The following is a 24,225-nucleotide window of genomic DNA, read 5'->3' on the forward strand; positions in this document are numbered from 1 at the left end:
AGGGTGGCAAGAACTGAGTGAGAGAATTGAGAGCAAAAAGGTGAAAAATAAAGCAGTTCGCCCCCTCTATTTATAAGCCTTCAAGATCAGCACTCCTATTCCTATTAGGAGTTATTTGATCCAAATATTTATTTGGATCTGAAGTCTTAAGTGGATAAGACTTATCCTCTTATCCTCTTGCTGATCCAAACCCAGATCTATACCCAAATTCGCCCAAGTCACATGACTGCTTAAGAGCTACGTGGTCAGTAAACACAATAATAAGTGAATCAATGAGATAAGCACGGAATTTATCTAAAGAAAAAACAATAGCTAGTAGCTCCTTTTCAATTGTACAATAATTACTTTGAGCACTATTAAGAGTTCTACTGGCATAATAAATAACAAAGGGCTTCCCCGCCCTTCATTGGCCTTAAACAGCTCCCACTATATAGTTACTAGCATCACACATAATCTCAAATGGAAGGTTCCGATCCGGTGATTACATGATCAATGCAGTGGTTAGCTTAGTGATGAGAGTTCTAAAAGCTTCTTCATACTCTGCGATCCAATTGAAATTAGCATCTTTGACTAGGAGTTGCATAATGGTCGTGCTATAGCAAAAAAAATTATGTATGAATCTCCTGTAAAAACCAACATATCCGAGAAAAGACCAAACTTTTCTTACCGTTTTGGGTGTGGGTAATTTAGAGATCAACTCTATTTTGGCCTTGTCAATCTCTATTCCTCTTTCAGACACGATGTGCCCCAAAACTATATCTGACGACACCATGAAATAGCATTTTCCCAATTAAGCACAAGTCCTTTTTCTTCACACCTAGTCAAAACCACTTTCAAATCAAGTAAGTATGAATCAAAAGAATCACAAAAAACAGTTAAATCATCCATAATGACATCCACGCATTTTTCAACCATATCAGAAAACACACTAAGCATGTAATATTGAAAAGTAGTTGGAGCATTACATAAACCAAATGGCATCCTACGAAAAGCATAAGTACCAAAAGGACATGTAAAAGTAGTCTTATCCTAATCTTCTAAAGCTATCTCAATTTGATAATAGCTTGAATAACCATCAAGAAAGCAATATAAAGGATGGCCAACCACACGTTCTAAGATTTGGTCAATAAATGACAATGGAAAATGGTCTTTCTGGGTGGCTGCGTTTAGTTTTGTATAGTCAATGCACATATGCCACCCATTTACTACCCTAGTAGGAACAGGAACTCCTTCCTCATTTTCAACTACTATGACCCCTGATTTCTTTGGCACAACCAGAGTAGGACTAACCCATTTACTGTTAGACATAGGATATATGATTCTTGCATCTAACAACTTTAAGACCTTTTTAACAACTTCTTTAACTATTGGGTTTAATCTTCTTTGGGGGTCTCGACGTAGGATAGTTCCTTCTTCTAAAGCTATGGGAACATATCAGTGGGCTTATACCTTTAATGCCAGCTATGGTCCAACCTAGTGCACTCTTATGTTCTCTTAGCAGATTTATCAATTTCTCATCCTACTCGGCACTAAGTTCAGAAGATATTATAATAGGAAAGGTATCACCTGGTCCCAAAAATGCATGTTTCAATCCTTCAGGTAGTGGGGATAACTCCACTTTGGGTATCTCCATAAAAGATGGCTTCGGCTGGTCTCTCTCATGTGCTAACTCATCAAAGCATGGTTGCTAAAACTTCTTTTTCTTATCCTACATATCATTAGAAATAGAGGAAACATTAGAAACATCATTAACATGATAAAACAAAAATTCAGAATTCAAATCAAAATCACAGAAGAGATATTCTAAAGATTGAGAATTTTCCCTTTCATCTACTTCCTCTGTAATGAAAGAGTTTATCATGTAGGTATGATAACAATCGTCCTTGTTTCAGCGCTACTTCCTAACATGAAAAATATTCACCTCAAGAGTCATATTCCCAAATGAAGGCTTCATCAAACCATTCCTACAATTAATAAGAGCATTGGTTGTAGCAAGGAATGGCCTTCCTAAAATAAGTGGAATCTTTGACTCGCTGTCAATTACAGATCGAGTATATAAAACCAGAAAATCAACACGATAATAGAATTTATCAATTTGAAGCAAAACGTCTCCAAGACCTAACTGCAAGTAAACTGAATAAGGCATTAAATTTACACTTGCTCCGAAGTCCAAGAGAACTTGACTGAACTCTTGTGTCCCAATATGGCAGGCAATTGTGGGGCACCCTAGATCTTTGTACTTTGGTGGCATTCTCTACTCAATCACCGTACTTACTTGTTTCATAAAAAATGTAGTTTTCTTGACATGCTATCTCTTTTTCATGGTACATAGATCCTTAATCACCTTGGCATAAGCTGATACCTGGTTAATAACATGCAACAAAGGTATATTAATCTAAACTTATTTCAAATGTTCCAAAATCTCACCTTGGTTATCTAAAATTTTTCCTCCAGATCTGAGAGCTTGGGGAAAGGGCACTTGGATCATAGCCTCCTTTTTTGGCTCTTTTGAGGGGGCATCTTAAGTTCTGTTCAAAGTGGTGACATTTGTGCAAGGTGGGCTTGGTAAAGGCCCATCTAAAACCTTACCACTGTGAGTAGTAAGATCATTGGTCTGAGGCTGAGATGGAATTTTTCCTCTCTCTTGTATAGTAAGATCATTGGTAAGATTAGTTATCTGACTCTTGATATCCTTGTTCTCTTCAACCACCTGCACAAGAATAGATTCAAACTTTTGGTTAGTCTTATTCTGTGCCTCAAAAAATGCATGAATTTTTTCATCTAAAGGATTCCTATTCGGTTTAGCATTGTATTGGGGTGCAAGATGAAATCTGGATGGTTGCGCCTATACACTCCAATTAGTGTTGGACGATGAGGGCTGCTTCTGATCAGCTTTCCAACTAAAATTGGGATGGTTTCTCCAGCTAGGATTATAGGTCTCTGAATAGGTTGAGAAAGGTTTCCTATACATTCCTAAGGCATTACATTGTTCTTCATAAACCTCTCTCATCTCACCATAAGTTGGTCAATCCTGAGCTAAGTGATCCGATCCTCCATAGACAAAACATGAAGTTTGAGTTTCTACCCTGGAAACCGTGTGGGTGACTTTATTATTTCTCATCTTTAAGGCCTCAAGTTCCCTAATTATAGATTCTAATTGGCCTTTGAGGTTTTCTTCCTCCTTAATATGGTAAATCCCAATTGGATGTAACCTATTAGTACTATCAGTAGCACTAGGTCCAGTCCACATAGACCTGTTCATGGGCCGTGTAGCCCGATGGCCCAGCCTAGCCCAACCTGCACCCTGGTCGGGCTTGGTCATATATGTTAGACAGGGTATGCCCTTAGCTCTAATCAAAATGATGTACCTTATGACATTTATTGTAAATAAATAAAGTACATATTTGATTCATGTTATTGTGGTGTGTTTTTGTGTAATACCCTTAAACCGGACACATTTGAAACTCGTGCTAGTTTAGAATCTTCACAGCTATCGGATAGATTTGGGGAGATTTATCTTGCCAAGGCTGACATTGATGTGCTGCTAAGTTGGTTGGGGTGGCTTGTCTCAGCTGCTAGGGTGAGACCTGAGGTACATGCAATGTGGGATTTCTTGAAACCTTGAACCGAACTAGAATTTCAGTACTGCCCTGGACCTTGGAGATAGATGGGCAAAATTGGAATGTTACACCTGACCCCCTAGAGTCGATTATGATACTACACTAGGTGTCAGATTGGGCTGTCTTTGGTATGCCAATCAGTGAGATCCTTAGAGGGGGTCAAAACCTGGGTATGTTGGGATAGTCCGAGAATTCATCTGAGTGGGTGATCATAGTGACAAGATCATCCCCTTTATCGGACAAAATGAATGATCGGGGATGCACTCTCTCTGATGGAAACCAAAGCTGCCGGCAACCGATTTCAATCGTTGAAATTTGTTTTTGCAAAATATTTGTATAGATATATATATATATATATATATATATATATATATATATATATATATATATATATATATATATATATATATTTATGGTTTCAAAATGTTTGCAAAACATTTTAATTCCCGGGATCCATGTGAGTATAGAGTGCAACATTGTCCCTTGCAGCCGAGGGAGAGGTCCTCTCTTGTCGGGTAGTGTTTGATCATTATGGGCTGAGAGGTTAAGTGTAAGAGCATTGAGGGTAATGCCTGATGGGCTAATCTTGCATCTGCCTACAGTCCTTGTGTTTTTATAAGGTGGCTTGACCCGGGGACCACTTAGTGTAAGTGTTGGGCTCAGGGGTTCACTGTTTCCTATAGTGAATTCGGCTAGGCCTTGTAACAGAGGCTGGGTTGAACCCCTGTGGTTGATGTGTAGATCAATGTTTGGGTCCCACGCCATACAAGGATACCTAAGTAGGCAACAGTTTGGTGGTAGAAGAAGCACATGGACTTAATGGGCCTAACACCCAAATCGAACTGGTTTAATTTGATTAATTAAAGAGGAGCGGTTTTGGGATTTAGATCAGCAGATAGGATAGGGAGTTATCCCAATCCACTCAAAGAGTCCAGATCAAAATAATGATTTGGATCAGGAAACTCCTAATTAGAATAGGAGGGTTGATCTTAATCTACAGATAAGATAAGGGTTTATCCTTATCTCTTAAAGAGAGTCTAGATCCAAATACATATTTGAATTAGGAAACACCCAATGGGATTAGGAGGAGCTCTCTTTAAAGCCTATAAATAGAGGAGGAAGGTGAACCCTACTTCATCCAACAATATCTCAGATCCAAGAGAGAAGACAGCTCAAGTAAGACTGACGCCATCTTCTACTCTTGCCTCCCTCTATTACTGCCACCATTGCCAATTCATTCTCGACTAGTAGGAGTGACCAAGAAGGGTTTTTGATATCAGCTTTGGAGAAAAAATGATATGAAGTCATGCTCATTCGCCCTCCATCAGATTATTGGTGAAGAATCAAGTTCTTGTTGAAGGACCATCCTATTGATTCTACTCCACCCTACATTGTGTCATCTTCAGTGGGAGCAGTCTTTGGAGATTTTCTTGGGCATGAACACCTTCATTGGGAGTTACTACTACTCTATATCAAGTATATCCCTCTCCTACCTTTTGGTTTTTAGATCTGGTTCAGTTTAGGGTACAAGACTTATCCTTGATAATGCAGTTTTCTAAAACATGGAATGTGATTCCCAGATGGGAGAGGGAGAAATTTTTGAAAATTTGCCCTACCTTCCTATAGGGTTCGGCTATCCAAATGATGGATCTCTCATCCTTCAATATAATTAGGCCCACGGGCTTGACCTCGGGCCAAACTCAGTAAGCCCGACTGTGTTATGGGTCAGGCTCGGGATTTGTCAAAAAAGCCCGGCCTGGCCTGACTCAGCATTATATATTTTATAAAATACATAATATGTATTTTATATATTATATAAAATATATAAATAATATAATATTTATTGAAATATATATTTAGAATTTAATATATACATTTATTTTATTTTTTCTTTATAATTTCTCTCTCACTCTCTTTCTCTCTATTCAGTCGCTTCAGTAGTAGTAACAACATGGGCTAAATTTCGAGCTCGGGCCCAGGCCCGAGCTTCGGGCTTTTTATGAGGGTCGGGCTCGGGTCCAAGTTGTAGGCCCGATGGTCGGGCCGGGCTCAAGCTCGGGTCTTAGAAAAATCTATTAATACAGAGTGAAAGCCCGACCCGAGCCCGATCTGGCCTGGCCCATGAACATGTCTAGTCCACATGTGGTCTTTCTCAACTAACTCATTCAGGTAATCTATGGCTTCTTCAGGATCCTTTTGCAAGAACTCAACATTACACATTATCTCTATGTATTGGCGCTCCCTACTAGTTAATCCCTCATAAAAGTAACTAACTAGCCTCCAACTTTCATACCCATGGTGTGGACACAGGTTCTATAGCTCTTTGAATCTCTCCTAGGCTTAGTATAAGGTTTCACTATCGTTTTGAGAAAAGGTTGAGATCTGTCTCTTAAGGTTGTTGGTCTTATGGTGCGGGAAGCACTTGTTAAAGAAAGTTTGGGTCATCTTTGCCCAGGTACCTATGGATCTCGGTCTTAAAGAGTATAGCTAACTCTTAGCTCTCTCTTTCAAAGAAAAAGGGAAAAATTTCAGCCTAACAATGTCTACAATATCAACTCGGTTATGAAAGGTGGCCACTACCTCTCCAAATTCCCTAATGTGCACATATGGATTCTCACTGTCTAAACCATGGAAATTAGGCAAGAGTTGGATCATTCCAAGTTTGAACTCAAATTGTGGTGTATTCGGAGGGAACATGGTGCATGATGGTGTAGCTGTCCAGGTGGGGGTGTAGGTAGTCTTTTAAAGACCTAACAGGGTTGCCCCCGTGTTGAGTCATGGTTTCAAAATCAGAGGATGAACTAGTTGCTACTTTTCTTCAGGAGTGGTTGTGGGTCTATTTGTATCTGTCTAGCGAATCTCCCTCTTTTGTCCCTTGGTCTATTCATACACCCAGGCTTCTATTTTTTGTTTTTTTTTGTTTTTTTTAGCTTACAAAAAGAAGAAAAGGAAAATAAGATCAAGAAAATAAAATGCAACTAAAGAAAACGAAATGAACAAAGGAAATAAAAGAGAAGTAAAGAATGTTCAAACTCAGTTGTTGGTTTGGCATCCCCAGCAACGGCGCCAAATTTTGTGTCTCACCCAAACTTATTACCCTTGGCTAAGCGGTCATTGAAGCATAGCTTTAGGTGTCGAATCTACAGAGAAGCTGATTAAACCGACAAAAGGAGTTATTATTAAGAGTGAACAAACTAGTGAAAAAATGATTTTCTAAAAATAAAAGGAAGAGCAAAAATATTTGAATAAAAGTAACGATGATTAAAGGATGAAAAGTAATATTGTGATGAACAAGGTTTCGAGATTTGCTTGATCAATTTTCTTAACTAGTCTCGACTTTGGTTCTTATTTATCACTCAATTGCAAGTTTCACATCCCAAACAAACAATCGGAAAGTATAACTTTGAAGCCAACAACAAGAACAAAAGTATTTGTTTTGGGAGGATCAATTTTTGATGAAGAACAGAGCGATCTATTCTTACAAGCTACCTAAGAACAACAATATATCATATTGACAGTATTGCCGTCAAGGATCAACTCATAAAATAAATCTACCCAATCAATTATTTTCTAAAAAATTGCACATAAAAAGAACACAACTAATCTTATATGGAAATTGAAGAATATAACTTTTGGATTTATCAAAATAATAAAAAAAATCTCTTAAGAACAAAATTAAACATTGAAATCTCTCAAGGAATCAAAGTAGAATAACAAGTAAAACTCATCATTCAAGATCATCCCTAGCCTTGTTGAAGTTTTAGCCGCACTTGGACGTCATTCTCTCCTCTTCTCTTTTGTGAAAGACTGAGAAAATAATTCCAAAAAAAACCTCTGGAAGTCATCCCCCTTTTTGGTTAGATTTTTCCTTTTTATTGTGTTGCTAGGCTCCGCAATTTGCTCAGCCCGGATCCGCATATTATCCCCCACTTTTCGCCTACATAGGAATTGATTTAGAGGAAGCTATCCACAGATGAATTGTATCCTTATATCTTAGTTGTCCATAGCCTCAATAATCATTGAATTTCGACATTTGTAGAGAAAGATAAGCCCAAAATACCTGGCTCTATTCAGAGTAAAGCGGAAAAAGAATCACTCATACTTGGGTCATGGAACTTGGGTTTGGGTTTCTTGGACCTATGTTTGGGTTTTCCTCCATTAAATTATTATTTTTTTCAGCATAAAAATTGTACAAACAATAAAATTGATGTTTATAAAATTATAATGGAAAAATATTACTTTTAAGCTCTTTACTTTACAAATGTCAATTGTTGAGCACACTTTAGATATACATTTTTATGCTTTTGTCATTCATGCCTAAATCAGTCCTAAAACTAGCATTCACTGAATATGTCATAGGGTATAGGTGAAGCCAGTTCAGCAATATTGTTTTCTCCAAAATTGTTATCCAACTTGCTTGAATTGAATGGGGTGAGTGAGCATGATCTTCCTCAACATTTTTCTTGCAAAAGCATGAAGAAAAATTTATCAAAATCAATTCTTGAAAGCCTAGGTTGAATTAGAGTTTCTTGGGTGACAAGAGATAAAGAAGAGAGAGCAAGAGTGTGAAGTCTCCTAGCCTAGTTCACCCTCTTCTCTTTTATCTCCTTATGGAGCATTCTACTAATCTATTTAGGAGATTATCCAAATTTGATATGGATTTGGACTCTTATTAAAAGATAATCCTTATCCTCTTAAGAGGATAGGTGCTCCATACCCAATACCAAACCCAGATTTGACCCAAAGCCAATGGCAACTTAATTAATCTTATTAATTTTGGGCCTTAGGCCCATTTACTTCAAAGGCTCACTAGCCAAGGTGTTGCATTGCCACTTTAGGTCTGATATTGTATGGCGTGGGACCCCACAATGATCTCACATGTGCTCATATGGGTTTGGCCCTACCCCTGAAATGAGCTAGGCCGAATTCACAGCTTAGGGCAATGAACCCCTGACCCAATCAGCATTGGTTCAGTTTGGGTCCATCATTAACACCTCAATGATCCTTGGATTCAGCCACCCTATGAAGACCCAAGGATAATGAACTCATGTAAGGAAAATCCCATCAGGTAATCAACACTACAATGGTCTTTTACAGTTAACCTCTCGGCCCATAATGGTCAATAACACTCCTTAACAGGGAAAGACCTCTCCCCTTACTACAAGGTGCAGTGCCACACCCTCTACTATGATGGATCCTAGGATTAAAACATTATGCAAACATTTTATATAAAATAGTAGCATATAACATATAAATACTTTTGCGAAACCAGATTTCAAACATAGGTGAAATCTACTACCGACAGTTTAGGTTTCCAATAAAGAGAGTGTAAATCCTAATATGCACTTTGTCCGACAAAGGGGCCAATCCTATCACTATGAACACCCACTCAAGTGAATTCTTAGATTTCCCCAACATACATAGGTATTTGACCCTTAATGGATCTTAGTGGTTGGCATATCAAAGACAGCCCAGTCCAACACATAGTTATGTGTAATACTATAATCAAGTTTACGGTTATGTAACTTTCCGATTTTGTCCATCCATCTCCAAGGTCCACATTAAAACCAGAAGTTAGTTCGGGTTCAATGCTTCTAATAAACACCCACTATTTGTGCTTGGGATCTAACCCTAACAGTTGAGACAAGTTGCTCCAACTCCTTGGCAACACACTAGTGTCAACTTTGTCTAGGAATGGCAATGGGGCAGGGTAGAGACGGGGACCCTCTCCCTATCCCCATCTCCGTGAAAATCCCCATTCCTATCCCTGCTAATGGGGATAAGGTTATCCATATCCCCGTTCCCATGGGGATCCCCATCCCTACAGCGATCCCCATTCCTTGTGATTTTTTATAAAGTTAACCATTTTGTTTTTAATGTTATTTTATTAAAAAAATAAAAATAAAACAATTAAATTTTACAATCCTATTAGAAAATACTCAAACATATTCAACCATATTTTTAAAAATATTAATATATAGATGTATGTGTACATATATACATATATAACGCATTCATACATATATACATATATATTAGTGGGGAGACCATAGGGCCGGGGATCGAGGTCCCCATGAAGCAGGGAGTACCCTCCCCATCCCCGCTAACGGGGATGAAAATTCCCCCATCCCCATCCCCGTGGGGAAAAATCATCCCCATCCCCACTATTAGATAGTGTATGCCCTTAGCTCCAATCAGAATGATGCACATTATGACATTTAATGTAAATGAATAAAGTACATATTTGATTCATGTTACTGTGGTGTATTTCTGTGTAATACCCTTAAACTAGACACATATGAGACTCATGTTAGTTTAGAATCTTCACAGTCGTTGGATAGATCTGGGGAGATTTATCCTGCCAAGGTTGACACTAATGTACCGCCAAGTTGCTTGGGGTGGATCTGTTGGAATGTTTCGTAAGATGATAGGGGCGTCATAGACCGATGTGGGAGGGGCCTATCCTAAAATGGAAGACTCTCTCACGGTACCTTGGCATTCATGAATATGATGGGTGAGCACTCACTGGACAGAAAAGTTTAACCTAAAATGGCAATGAACCTAGTCTGACAGAGGCCAAAGGAAAAGCTCATACAATAAGTGGATATGATCTTTCAAGAAAGGTGGTGGGGTTATGCAGATCAAACAGTTGGCTCCATGCACCCTATGTGATTTCCCACATTTCCAGAGACATAATTCGTAGTCTCCGTCATGAGATAGGAGGAAAATCTCGGAGATGAATAAATGGAAATGGAACATAGATTAAAATCTATATCTATGTGGATAGCATGAATCAAATTAGGTTGTGGATGAATATTTGCTTTTTATCAGAAATGGCAAACGGATAATTCGCTAAACTGTTGGATGACAACAAACTTAAGGGCCCAAACTATGCTGACTGGTATCGTAACCTTATGCTGGTCCTCACTTCAGAGAAGTTGGACAAAGTAGCTAAGAATCCGGCCCCGGACCGTCCGGGTGATAGAGCTTCTGAGGCCCATAGGAGGGACTATCAGGGATGGGAAGAGAAAAATTCTCTAGCCCACTGCTACATCATAGCCTCCTTGGATAATCTGATACAGTGATAGTTTGATCATATCGAATTGTCCAAGGATATCTTGGGTAGTCTAAGGATGATGTTCGAAGAGCAGAATCATTCTACTCGGCAGAAGGTCTTGAAGCAGTTCATGACCGCGCAAATGAGAACCAACAGGTTTAGGACAATTGTCTTAAGATGATGGGTTATGTCAATGAACTTGAGGCTCTTGGATCCGGGCTTGACCATGTCACAAATGTGGACGCTATCCTAAATTCTCTACCTCCTTCCTTCAAATAGTTCATCATGAACAATAACATGAACAAGCTAAATGTTATCATCTAGGAACTCAGCAATATGTTGCAGAGGGTCGAGGAATTGATTAAGAAGGATGAGCCCATTACCATGCTTGTTGAATCTGGCAAATCGGGCAAGAAGAAGAGGAAGGCTAAGAAAAAGCCTCAAAAGAAAGCTACTAAGTCCAAGAAGCATAAGAAAGACAGAGCATCAGATGCATGTCACTTCTGCAAGCAGATTGGCCACTAGAAGAAGAACTTTCCTCAGTACCTGGAATCCAAGAGACAAGGTAATTTTGAATCCTATGTCATAGATACCAATTTGTTGGTAACTTCTGCTTCCTGGTGTATTGACTCTGGGGCTTTGACTCATGCGTGTAACTCACTGCAGATGTTTAGGATAAGCAGAATACTAAGTGGCAGAAAAGTAACTCTTTACTTGGGGACTTCTGCAAGTGTTGCAGCTACAACTATAGGAACTATAGAGTTAATTTTCTAAGAAGGAATTTTAGTAGTAAAAGATTGTCTTTATGTACAGAATTTGAGAAGAAATGTGATTTATGTTTCAAAGCTGTGTGTAGATGGATATTTTGTTCTTTTAAGTAATATGATTACTATCAAAAGAAATAACAAATTCCTCGCATACGGAGAACTTGAGAATGGTCTCTATGTTCTCCATAGATATAATTAATCCCATGTGTCTGTGGTATTACTGACTTGGTCGTATTAACATAGATCGTATGACAAGGTTGGTAAATGATGGTCCTTTGGATTTTCTAACTATAGAAGATCTTCTAACATGTGAACCTTGCCTTCGGGGTAAGCCTGAAATATGTACAGGCACACTTGACCTTATACATATTGATGCATGTGCTCCCATGAGTGTTAGGACACATAACCGACACATTTATTTTATAACATTCACCAATGATTACTCTTGGTATGGTTACGTGTACCTAATGAGACACAAGTCTAAATCATTTGTAAAGTTCAAAGGGTTCAGACAAGAGGTCGAGAAGCAGTTAGGGAGAGAAATTAAAACCTTTTGATCAGATCGAGGTGGCGAGTATCTCTCTAATGAATTCATAGACTACTTAACGGTCAATGGGATAGTATCACAGCTAGCTCCTCCAGCTACACCACATCTAAATGGTGTGTTAGAGAGGAGGAACCAGACTATATTGGATATGGTCCGATCACTTCTCATACACTCAGAGTTTTACCTACATCCTTTTGGGGTTATGCATTAGAGACTGTGATGTACATGTTGAACTGAGTTCCAACCAAATCAGTTCCGAAGACTCCCTATGAGCTTTGGACCAGTAAAAACCAAGTGTAAGAAACTTGAAGATTTAGGGTTGTCCGGCACATGTTAAAAGAACGAGTGCAGAAAAATTGGAATTCAAGACCAGTCGTTGCCTATTCATAGGTTACCCCTAAGGCTCTGTGGGATGCCTATTCTATGACCCAGGAGAACAGAAGGAGTTCTATAGTCGAAATGCCCATTTCTTGGAGGATGATTACATTCTGAACAATCACCGTCAGGAAGTTGTTCTTGATGAGGAGATCTCAGGGGTAGTGGTAGGTGTCGCACAAGTTCCAGGTAATGACCAACCTAGAAGATCTACCCGGGTTTCCAGGCCTCTAGTTCATTTTGGCTATGACCAGGATAGTTACTTGGTGGAAGCCACGACTAGTGATAAGGATCTTGAGACTTATACGGAAGCTATGTTGGACATATATTCCTTGAAGTGGGTAGATGCCATGAGAGCTGAGATGGACTCAATGGAGACCAATAGAGTCTGGACTCTACTAGATCTGCCAACTGGGGTAAAAGCAATTGGTTGCAAATGGATCTATAAGAGGAAGAAGGGCCCCGATGGTAAGGTTGGGACCTACAATGATCGTCTTGTGGCGAAATGGTACACTCAAAAAGAGGGAATCGATTATGAAGAAACCTTTTCGCCGGTAGCTATGCTTAAATCCATTTGGATCCTGCTAGCTGTAACAGCATACCATGATTATGAGATTTGCCAAATGGATGTCAAAACTGCATTCTTGAATGGAGAACTTATTGAAGATATCTATATGTAGCAACCGCAAGGTTTCATAACTACAGGACAGGAACACATGGTATATAAGTTAAATAGATCCATATATGGACTTAAGCAAACTTCTAGGAGTTGGAACATCCGGTTTGACTCTACCGTCAAAAAGTTTGACTTTGAGCATAATCCGAATGAACCCTGTGTTTACAGAAAGTCCAATGGGGATAAGGTTACGTTTCTAGCTCTGTATGTAAACGACATTCTACTCATTGGAAATGATGTAGAAATGTTGACTACGGTGAAAGTATGGCTTTCATAGCAATTCTCCATGAAAGATCTTGGAGAAGCCTCCTATATACTGGGACTTTGACTCTATAGAGATAGATCGAAGTGGAAAATAGGATTATCTCAATCTGCTTACATTGACAAAATAGTCAAGAGATACAACATGGAGAACTCCAAGAAGGGAAATGTTCCTTTTAGATACGGAGTCACTCTCTCCAAGAATATGTCTCTCAAGCTGAGGAGATTGAGGGCATGAAGGGCATTCCTTATGCCTCAATCGTAGGGAGCATCATGTATGCCATGTTGTGCACTCGTCCTGACATTGCTCAGGTAGTAAATGTGGTAAGTAGATTCTAGGCCAACCTAGGGCAGGAGCACTGGACCGCTGTGAAAAATATATTGTAGTACCTTCGATGGACAAAAGAGTTTTGTTTGGTATTCGATGGTAGCTCACTACAAATCCAGGGGTATACTGATGCCGATTTCCAGTCAAATCCAGATGATAGGAAGTCTACATCTAGGTATGTTTTCACGATAGGATCATGTATTGTTTGTTGGAAAAGCAGAAAATAGGGGTCCATGATAGACTCCACTGATGGGCCTAAGGATTGATAATTAATTAAGAGTTTAATTCGACCCAGCCTGTAAGGCCCAATTTTTAATTTTTAAAACTGCTAAAAGCCCACTTTTGAAGGAAAGCTATATGGGCCGAACTGCTTTACCCTAATTCAGCCCATATACCTAGATAATGTTAATTGTTAATGTTAAAGATTTAAATGTGCTTTAATTATGGGCTTTATGGATATTTAATTGATTGGATCAATTTATCCCTACATGTGATGTATGGATATGTGATGTGCAACGTTCATGGGCCATAAGTACTTGGCCCATGCAGATACGACAGTGGCTCTTGCGCACACCATGGATGAATGCACATCATTTCCATGGTGTCTCTAAAGATCATTGGATGATCTCTCTCAGTGGTGGGCCCCACACCTCCTGAAGAGGATACGTGCGGAACCCTAGTCAATTAGGGCCTACCAAAATCTGGCTTTATGAAAGTCAATGGGAACCACTCTGGTTTGACCTAAACTGAACTAGGGCGTAATTCTTGTTCCTTCCAACAATATGAGTGCATGTGATAGGGAGATTCATATGATAAATTCTCTAAAGGCCTTCCATCATTAGCATGAAGATGGATCCTTCAGTAATGAGGGAACGCACCAGAAAATGGGTTATCCATTTGTTGTTGGATTTGTCTGAGTGTTTCATAAGATGATAGGGGCATCATAGACTGATGTGGGAGGGGCTTCACAGAAAATGGGAACTCTCTCACGGTACCTTATGGGTAAGCACTCACTGTACAGAAAGGTTTAACCTAAAATGGCTATGAATCTTGTCTGATAGAGGCCAAAGGGAAAACTCATATGATGAGTGGATATGATCTTTCACAGAAAGGTGGTGGGGTTTTGCAACTGAAACAATTGGCTCCATGCACCCTATGTGGTTTCCCACATTTCCAGAGACAAGTCACTGTCTCCGTCACTGAGATAGGAGGGAAATCTCATAGATGAACAAATGGGAATGGAACATAAATTAAAAGTCATATTTATGTAATGAACATGAATCAAATTAGGTTGTGGACTGATGTTTACTCTTTTATCAGAAAATGACAAATGAACAATTTGCAAAGCTTCTTGACGACAACAAGCTTAAAGGACCAAACTATGCCGACTGGTACTGTAACTTATGCTGGTCTTAACCTCTAAAAAATAGGATAAGGTGACCAAGAATCATGCCTCGGATCATCCGGGAGATAGGGCTTCTGAGGCCCAGAGAAGAGAATACCAAGAATGGGAGGAGAAAAACTCCCTTGCCCGCTACTATATCATTGCCTCATTGGACAATCTAATACAGAGGCAGCTTGATCAGATTGAACTTGCCAAGGACATATTGGACAGCCTCAAGACAATGTATGAAGAATAGAACCGTTCTACTTGACAAAAGGTCTTGAAGTAGTTCATAACTGCGCAGATGTCCAAGGGCCAACAAGTTCATGACCATTGCCTTCGGATGATGGGTTATATTAACGAACTGGAGGCTCTTGGATCCAGGCTGGATCTGGTAACCCAAATAGATGCTATTCTTAACTCTTTGCCTCCGTCCAATCCATTCATCATGAATTACAATATGAACAAGTTGAATGTCAACTTGTAGGAACTCAGCAATATGTTGTAGAGGGCCGAAGAATTGATTAAGAAGGATGAGCCCATTGTCATGCTTGTTGAAGCAGGCAAATCGGGCATGAAGAGGAGGGCAAAGAGAAAGCCCTAGAAGAAGGCCACTAAACCCAAGAAGCAGAGGAAACATAAGGCATCAGGTGCCTGTCACTTTTGCAAGCAGACTAGCCACTAGAAGAGAAATTGGCCTCAATACCTAGAATCTAAGAAATGTAATTTTGAATCTTGTGTCACAGAAACCAATTTGTTGGTAGCTTCTATGTCCTGGTGTATTGACTCCGGGGCTTGAACTCATGCGTGTAACTCACTATAGGGCTTCAAGGTAAGCAGAAGGCTGAGTGAAGGAGAAATAACACTTTACTTGGAGACTTCTGCAAGTGTTGCAGCTGTGGCTATAGGAACCGTAGAGTTGATTTTTAGAAAATGAATAATTGTACTTAAAGATTGTCTTTTTGTATAGAATTTAACAAAAAATTGATTTTTGTCTCAAAACTGTGTGCAGATGGTTATTTTGTCTTCTTTAGTAATACGATTACTATTAAAAGAAACAACAGATTCATCGCATATGGGGAATTGGAGAACGGTCTCTATGTTCTACATCCTTCTCTAGAAACTAACATAGCCGAAACTATATCGGCTGACATCCCCAAGAAAAGGATCTAAGATACAGTTAATCCCACGTGCCAGTGGCATTACCGACTTGGCCATATCGGTGTTGACCATATCACAAGGCTGGTAAATGATGGTCCTTTGGATTTTTTAACTATAGAAGATCTTCCCACTTGTGAGCTTTGCCTTCAGGGTAAGATGACAAAACGGCCATTTAACGGTAAGGATGAAAGATATACAGGCACGCTTCACCTTATACATAGTGATATATGTGGTCCCCTAAATTTTTGGACTCGTAACCAGCACGTGTATTTCATTACATTTACCGATGACTATTCTCGATATGGTTACGTGTACCTAATGAGACATAAGTCTGAATCCTTTGAAAAGTTCAAAGAGTTCAGACAAGAATTCGAGAAACAATTAGGGAGAGAAACTAAGGCCCTTCAATCAGATCAAGGAGGCGAATATCTCTCTGACGAATTCAGGGACTACTTGAAGGTCAATGGGATAGTATCACAGTTAGCTCCCCCTACTACACCACAGCTTAACGGTATTTCAGAGAGGAGGAATAGGTCCTTATTGGATATGGTCTGGTCACTTCTCGTACACTCAGAGTTACCCACATCCTTTTGGGGCTATGCATTAAAGACTGTGATATACATGCTGAATCGGGTTCCGACCAAATCGGTTCTGAATACTCCATACAAACTTTGGACCGGAAAGAAACCAAGTGTCAGACACATGAAGATTTGGGGTTATCCAATGCACATTAAAAGAATGAGTGCAGACAAATTGGAATCCAAGACCAGTTATTGCCTATTTGTAGGTTACCCCAAGGATTCTATGGGTTACGTATTCTATGACCCAAGTGAGCAGAAGGTGTTCTGTAGCCGAAATGCATAGTTCTTGGAGATTGATTATATCCTGTACTCACATCGTCAGGAAATAGTTCTTGATGAGGAGAGCTCAGAGTCAGTGGGAGGTGTCCCATAGGTTCCAGGTATTGACCAACCTAGAAGATCTACCCTGGTATCCAGGCCACTAGTCCGTTTTGGCTATGACCAAGATAGTTACCTGGTAGAAGCCTTGACTAGTGAGGAAGATCCCGTGACTTATGCGGAATCAATGTTGGACATAGATTCCCTAAAATGTGTAGATGCCATGAGAGTTGAGATGGAATCAATTGAGACCAATGGAGTTTGGACTCTAGTAGATCCGCCCAAATCCTGCTAGCTGTAAGAGGAAGAAGGGCCCCGATGGTATGGTTGGACATAGATTCCCTAAATTGCAAATGGATCTATAAGAGGAAGAAGGGCCCCGCTGGTATGGTTGAGACCTACAAAGCTCATTTGGTGGTGAAAGGGTACACTCAGAAAGTAGGCATTGATTATGAGGAAACCTTTTTGCCCATGGCCATGCTTAAATCCATTCAAATCCTGCTAGCTGTAGCAGCATACCATGACTACAAGATTTGGCAAATGGATGTCAAAACTACATTCCTGAATGGAGATCCTATTAAAGATATCTACATGCAACAACCGCAAGGTTTCATAGTTGCAGGATAGGAACACATGGTATATAAGTTAAATAGATCCAGATATGGACTTAAGCAATTTTCTAGGAGTTGGAACATCCGGTTTGACTCTACCATCAAAAAGTTTGACTTTGAGCAGAATCCAGATGAACCCTATGTTTACAGGAAGTCTAGTGGGGATAAGGTTACATTTCTAGTTCTGTATGTAGATGACATTCTACTCATTGGGAATGATGTAGGAATGTTGACTACGGTGAAAGTATCGCTTTCATAGCAATTGTCCATGAAAGATCTTAGAGAAGCCTCCTATATACTAGGTCTTCGACTCTATAGGTATAGATCGAAGCAGATAATAGGATTACACAATCAACTTACATTGACAAAATAGTCAAGAGATACAGCATGGAGAACTCCAAGAAGGGAAATGTTCCTTTCAGGCACGGAATCACTCTCGCCAAGAAGATGTCTCCCAAGACTTCAAAGGAGATTGAGGGCATGAAGGACGTTCCCTATGCCTCGGTCGTAGGGAGCATCATGTATGCCATGTTGTGCACTCGTCCTGACATTGCTCAGGTAGTGAGTATGGTAACTAGATTTCAGGCCAGCCCAAGGTAGGAGCACTGGACTGCTATGAAAATTATAATGAAGTACGTTCGAAGGACAAAGGAGTTTTGTTTGGTATTCGATGGTAGCTCACTATAGATCCAGGGGTACTCTGATGCAGATTTCCAGTCGAATCCAATTGATAGAAAGTCTACATCTGGGTATGTTTTCACAATAGGATCATGTGTTGTTTGTTGGAAAAGCAGCAAATAGGGGTCCACAGCAGACTCCACAACTGAAGTTGAGTACATTTCCACAAGTGGAGCTGCCAAGGAATCCGTATGGACGAAGAAGTTTGTTCACGAATTAGGAATGGTTCCATCCACTGATTCAGAAGGTAGCATCAGCGGATAATGTGGCAGACCCATTAACTAATCCACTCACACAGAAGGTGTTTGAGAAACATGTGGAAAGTATGGGACTCCAGCTTGTACCAGATTGGACCTAAGTGCAAGTGGGAGTTGTTGAACAGTTTTTGTATGCCCTTAGCTTTAATCAGTTTTGATGTACTTTTGATATTTAATGTAAATAAATAAAGTACATGTTTGATTCATGTTGTGTGGTATACTTCTATGTAAGACCCTAAAACTGGATACTTATTGAGACTTGTGTTGGTTTTAAATGTTCACAGTCATTGGATAAGTCTAGGGAGATTTATCCTACCAAGGCTGACACTGGTGTGCTACCAACTGTTGGGGTGGCTTGTCTCAGCTGCCAGGGTGAGACCCAAGGCACACGTAGTGTAGGATTACTTGAATCCTTGAATCGAACCAAATTTCCAGTATTGCCCTGGACCTTGGAGATTGATGGGCAAAACTAGAAAGTTACACCTGACCCCTAGACCCGATTATGGTATTGCACTAGGTGTCGGATCGGACTATCTTTTATATGCCAATCAGTGAGATCCTTAGCCAGATCAGCCCCTTTGTCGGACAAAGGTAATGATCGGAGATGCACTCTCTCTAATGGAAACCAAACTGCCAACAGTTGATTTCAATCATTGGAATTTGTTTTACAAAATTTATATATATGATATATAGATATGTATGGTTTCAAAATGTTTGCAAATGGTTTTAATTTCTGTGATTCATGTGAGTAGAGAGTGCAGCACTGTTCCTTGTAGCCGAGGGAGAGGTCCTCTCTTGTCAGGCAGTGCTTGATCATTATGGGCTGAGAGATTGAGTGTAAGACCATTTAGGATAATACCTGATGGGCTAATCCTGCATCTGCCCACACTCCCAAGGTTTTTATAAGATGGCTTGGCCAAGGGACCACATAGTGTAAGTGTTGGACCCATGGGGTCCATTTGATGGGCTCAAGGGGCTCACTGGGCTTTCTAGTGAATTCGGCTAGGCCTTGTAACAGAGACTGGGCCGAACCCATGTGGTTGGTGTGTAGATCAGTGCTTGGGTCCCATGCCATACAAAGAAGCCCAACTAGGCAATAGGTTAGAAGACAATTGAGCACTTAATACATATTGGGCCAAAAGCCCATTTCGATCTGGGTAGATTTGATCAGTCATTTAAGGGGGTGGTTCTGAGATTAGGTTAAGCCCAAAGCTGATCTAATCTGCAGATAAATTTAAGAAGAGTCCTAATCCAAATACAAATTTGGATAAGGGCAACTACTGATATGGTTAAGAGGTTTTCTTAATCATTAAGAAAGAGGAGGAAAACCCAAATTTGAATTACTTGAATTCAAACCCTAGGGAAGAAAATAGCAGTGGGAGTTGATCTCAGATAACCCTAGAGAAGAAAATAGCAGTTCGCCATCTTCTTCTCTAGCTTTCTCCTCCAACAGTTGCCGCCACCCTTTTCTGCTAGTTCAAATTCTCATTTAGAGAAGATCAAGAAAGGTTCTTGATTGTTCATGTGGTGCTCAGTCTTCCATTGAGTTCTTCAGAAGAGCCCGGTTCATGGGACGAACACTGCTAGTTCGGCTCCATCATCACTGTGTCGTCTTTAGTGGGAGTTGATCTTGGGATCTTCTTTGGGCGTGAATACCAACTTTAGGAGATACTGCTTCTCTAGATTAGGTATAATCCCTCCCTTTCTTTTGGTTCAAATCTGGTTTGGTTTGGTTCAAGTAGGATCCTTGAACTTTGATTCTAAAATCAGGGAATGCGATTCCCAATTGGAAGGAAGGTAGAAAAATTTTGAAATTCACCCACCCATTCCGCAATAGTTTCGGCATCCAAATGATGGATCCTACCATTCCTTTCACCTACCTTGGGCGTGAATACCTCCATTTGGAGATATTGTTTCTCCGTATCAAGTATATCCCTCTCCTGCTTTTGTTCAAGATTGATCTTTGAAAATGCAGATTTTCTAAAACAGTGAAAGTGATTCCTAGATGAGGGGAGAGGAAATTTTTGAAATTTCGCCCAACCTACCTACAGGGTCCGGCCATCCATATGATGGATCTCTCATCCCTTCACCAGGTAATGACCAACCTAGAAAATCTACGCGGGTTTCCTATCCTCTAATTCGTTTCGGATATGATTAGGATACTTACTTGGTGGAAGCCATGACCAGTGAGGAGGATCCCGTGACTTATACAAAAGTTATGTTGGACATAGATTCCTTGAAGTGGGTAGATTCCATGAAAGTTGAGATGGACTCAATGGAGACCATTGGAGTCTGGACTCTAGTAGATCTGCGTCCCTAGGGTAAAAACAATTGGTTGCAAATGGATCTATAAGAGGAAGAAGGGCCCCGATAGTAAGGTTGAGACCTATAAGGCTCGTCCTGTGGCGAAAGGGTATGCTCAGAAAGAGGGAATCGATTATGAGGGAACCTTTTCACTGCTGACCATGCTTAAATCCATTAGAATCCTGCTAGGTGTAGCAGCATACCATGATTATGAGATTTGGAAAATGGATGTCAAAACTACATTCCTGAATGAAGATCTTAGTGATGATATCTACATGCTACATCTGCAAGGTTTCATAGCTGCAGGTCAGGAACACATGGTATGTAAATTAAATAGATCCATATATGGACTTAAGCAAACTTGTAGGAGTTAGAACATCCGATTTGACTCTACCGTCAAAAGGTTTGACTTTAGGCAAAACCCGGATGAGCCCTGTGTTTATAGGAAATCCAGTGGGGATAAGGTTATGTTATTGGTTCTGTATGTAGATGACATTCTACTCATTGAAGATGATATAGGATTGTTAACTACGGTGAAAGCGTGGCTTTCACAATAATTCTCCAAAAAGATCTTGGAGAAGCATCCTATATACTTGGTCTTCGACTCTATAGAGATAGATCGAAGAGGATAATAGGATCATCCCAATCTGCTTACATTGACAAGATAGTGAAGAGATACAGCATGGAGAACTCCAAGAAAGAAAATGTTCTTTTCAGGCATGGAGTCACTCTCTCCAAGGGCATGTCTCCCAAGACTCCCGAGGAGATTGAGGGCATGAAAGACGCTCCCTATGCCTCAGCCGTAGGGAGTATCATGGATGTCATGCTGTGCACTCGTTCTGACATCACTCTGGCAGTGAGTGTGGTAAGAAGATTCCAGGCCAACCCAGGGCAAGAGCATTGGACTGCTGTGAAAAACATACTAAATTACCTTCGAAGGACGAAAGAGTTTTGTCTGGTATTCGATGGTAGTTCACTACAGATCTAGGAGTATACTGATGCCAACTTTCAGTCAGATCTAGGTGATAGAAAGTCTACATTTAGGTATGTTTTCACGATAGGATCATGTGTTGTTTGTTGGAAAAGTAACTAACAGGGGTTCATGGCGGATTCCAAAACCGAAGCCTAATACATTACCGTAAGGGAGGATGCCTTATGAATGAAGGTGTTCATTCTGGAATTTGGAATTCCGCACATCATCCATTCCAATGTTGTGTGACAACACTAGATCTACGAGAGATTGATGCTAAAAGGTAGCATTAGCGGAGAATGTGGCAGACACATTGACTAAGCCACTTACACAGAAAGTGTTTGAAAAACACGTGGAAAGTCTGGCATTTCGGCTTGTACCCGATTGGATTGTCTTTGATATGCCAATTAGTGAGATCCTTATAGGGGGTCAAAACCTGGGTATGTTGGGACAGTCCAAGAATTCATATGAGTGGGTGATCATAGTGATAGGATCAGCCTCTTTGTCGGACAAAGTGAATGATCAGGGATGCACTCTTTCTGATGGAAATCAAAACTGCCGGTAGTTGATTTCAACAGTTGAAATTTGTTTTATAAAATATATTTATGTAGAGATATATACATACATATATATATATATATATATATATATATATATATATATATATATATATATATATATATATTTTATGGTTTCAAAATGTTTGCAAAAATGTTTTAATTCCTAGGATCCATGTGAGTAGAGAGTGCAGCACTGTACCTTGTAGTCGAGGGAGAGGTCTTCTCTTGTCGGGCAGTGTTTGATCCTTATGGGCTGAGAGGTTAAGTGTAAGATCATTGAGGGTAATACCTGATGGGCTAATCTTGCATCTGTCCATAGTTCTTGGGTTTTTATAAGGTTGTTGAACCATGGGCCATTTAGTGTAAATGTTGGGCCCATTACGAGCCCATGGTGATGGACTCAGGGGTTCACTGTCTTCTACAGTGAATTCGGCTAGGCCTTGTAACAGAGGCTGGGCTGAACCCATGTGGTTGATGTGTAGATCATTGTTTGGGTCCCACACCATACAAGGATACCTAACTGGGCAACAATTTGATGGCAGAATGAGCACATGGACTTAATGGGCCTAACGCCCAAATCGAACTGGTTTAATATGATTAATTAAAGAAGGGGTGGTTCTGGGACTTAGATCAGCAAATAGGATTGGGAGTTATCCCTATCCACTCAGAGTGTCCAGATCCAATTAAATATTTGTATTAGGAAAATCTTAATAAGATTAGGAGGGCTGATCTTTATCTATAGATAAGATAAAAGATTATCCTTATCTCTTAAAGAGAGTCCAGATCCAAATACAAGATTTGGATTAGGAAACTCCTAATGGGATTAGGAGAACCTCTCTTTAAGGCTATAAATAGAGATGGGTGATCCTCAGTTGATCAATCAGATTGCTGATACAAGAGAGAAGACTGTTGCAGTTGGACTGGCGCCATCTTTTGCTCTTGCCTTCTCTTGTTGCTGCCGCCATTTCCAGTTTGATCTCCACCTATAGGAGCGATCAAGAAAAGTTCTTGATATCATTTTTTTTAAGAAAAACTGATCTGAAGTCGTGTTCACTCGCCCTCCATCAGATTCTTGGTGAAGAATCAGATTCTTGCTGAAGAAACACCCTACTGATACTGCTCCACCCTACGTTGTGTCATCTTCAGTGGGAATAGTCTTTGGTGATCTCCTAGGGTGTGAACACCTTTATTGTGAGTTACTACTATTCTGTATTAGGTATATTCCTCTCCTACCTTTTGGTTTCTGATCTGGTCTGGTTAGGGTTCAAGATTGATCATTGAAAATGCAATTTTATAAAATAGGTAATGCGATTCCCACATGGGAGAGAAAGAAATTTTTGAAATTTTGCCTAACCTACCTGCAGGGTTTGGCCATCCATACGATGAATCTCTCATCCCTTCACCCACTCCATTCGAGACGGATCCCCACAAGGATCGGGGAAATGGGGAAATTTTCCATCCTAGCCTTGTCAAGATAAAATCCATAAATCTATCCAATGGCTAAGAATATTCTAAACTAACACGAGTCTCTTAAGTGTTTAGTTTAAGGGGTAATAGATGAAAACATATCAATATTAACATGAAACAACAATGCACTTTATTCATTTATAAATAAATGCTTGCGTATATCAATTTGATTAGAGCAAGGGCATACATTGTCTAACATGAACGAATTGTGGTGGAGGTTGAAATTTGTCAATCCTCTACTGTGTTTTTGGGAAAAACCTAAGACACACTTAGGCTTACATTGCTAAAACATATCCAAGACAG

The 24,225-nt window shown here is 39.9% G+C and overlaps 1 protein-coding gene and 1 non-coding gene across 2 annotated transcripts in view; one reads left to right on the top strand and one right to left on the bottom strand.

Moving 5' to 3' along the window:
* Positions 1 to 1,830: 1,830 nt before the first annotated feature.
* LOC148865443 (uncharacterized) overlaps positions 1,831 to 24,225 on the bottom strand; it is a 34,759-nt gene continuing 12,364 nt past the window's right edge. The window contains exons 3-6 of the mRNA XM_088976387.1: positions 2,585 to 2,710; positions 2,345 to 2,362; positions 1,922 to 2,122; positions 1,831 to 1,839 (exon numbers count right to left, since the gene is read on the bottom strand). Of these exons, the coding sequence (XP_088832513.1) occupies positions 1,831 to 1,839; positions 1,922 to 2,122; positions 2,345 to 2,362; positions 2,585 to 2,710 (354 nt within the window). The remainder of the gene's footprint in view (positions 1,840 to 1,921; positions 2,123 to 2,344; positions 2,363 to 2,584; positions 2,711 to 24,225) is intronic.
* On the top strand, positions 5,911 to 6,017 carry LOC148865444 (small nucleolar RNA R71). The gene has a single exon (XR_016112065.1). It is a non-coding gene; the product is annotated as a small nucleolar RNA R71 (small nucleolar RNA).

The sequence above is a fragment of the Nelumbo lutea genome, chromosome 3, assembly GCF_056320005.1.
Source record: "Nelumbo lutea isolate HS-2025 chromosome 3, American lotus-T2T, whole genome shotgun sequence".
NCBI classification, from domain to species: domain Eukaryota; kingdom Viridiplantae; phylum Streptophyta; class Magnoliopsida; order Proteales; family Nelumbonaceae; genus Nelumbo; species Nelumbo lutea.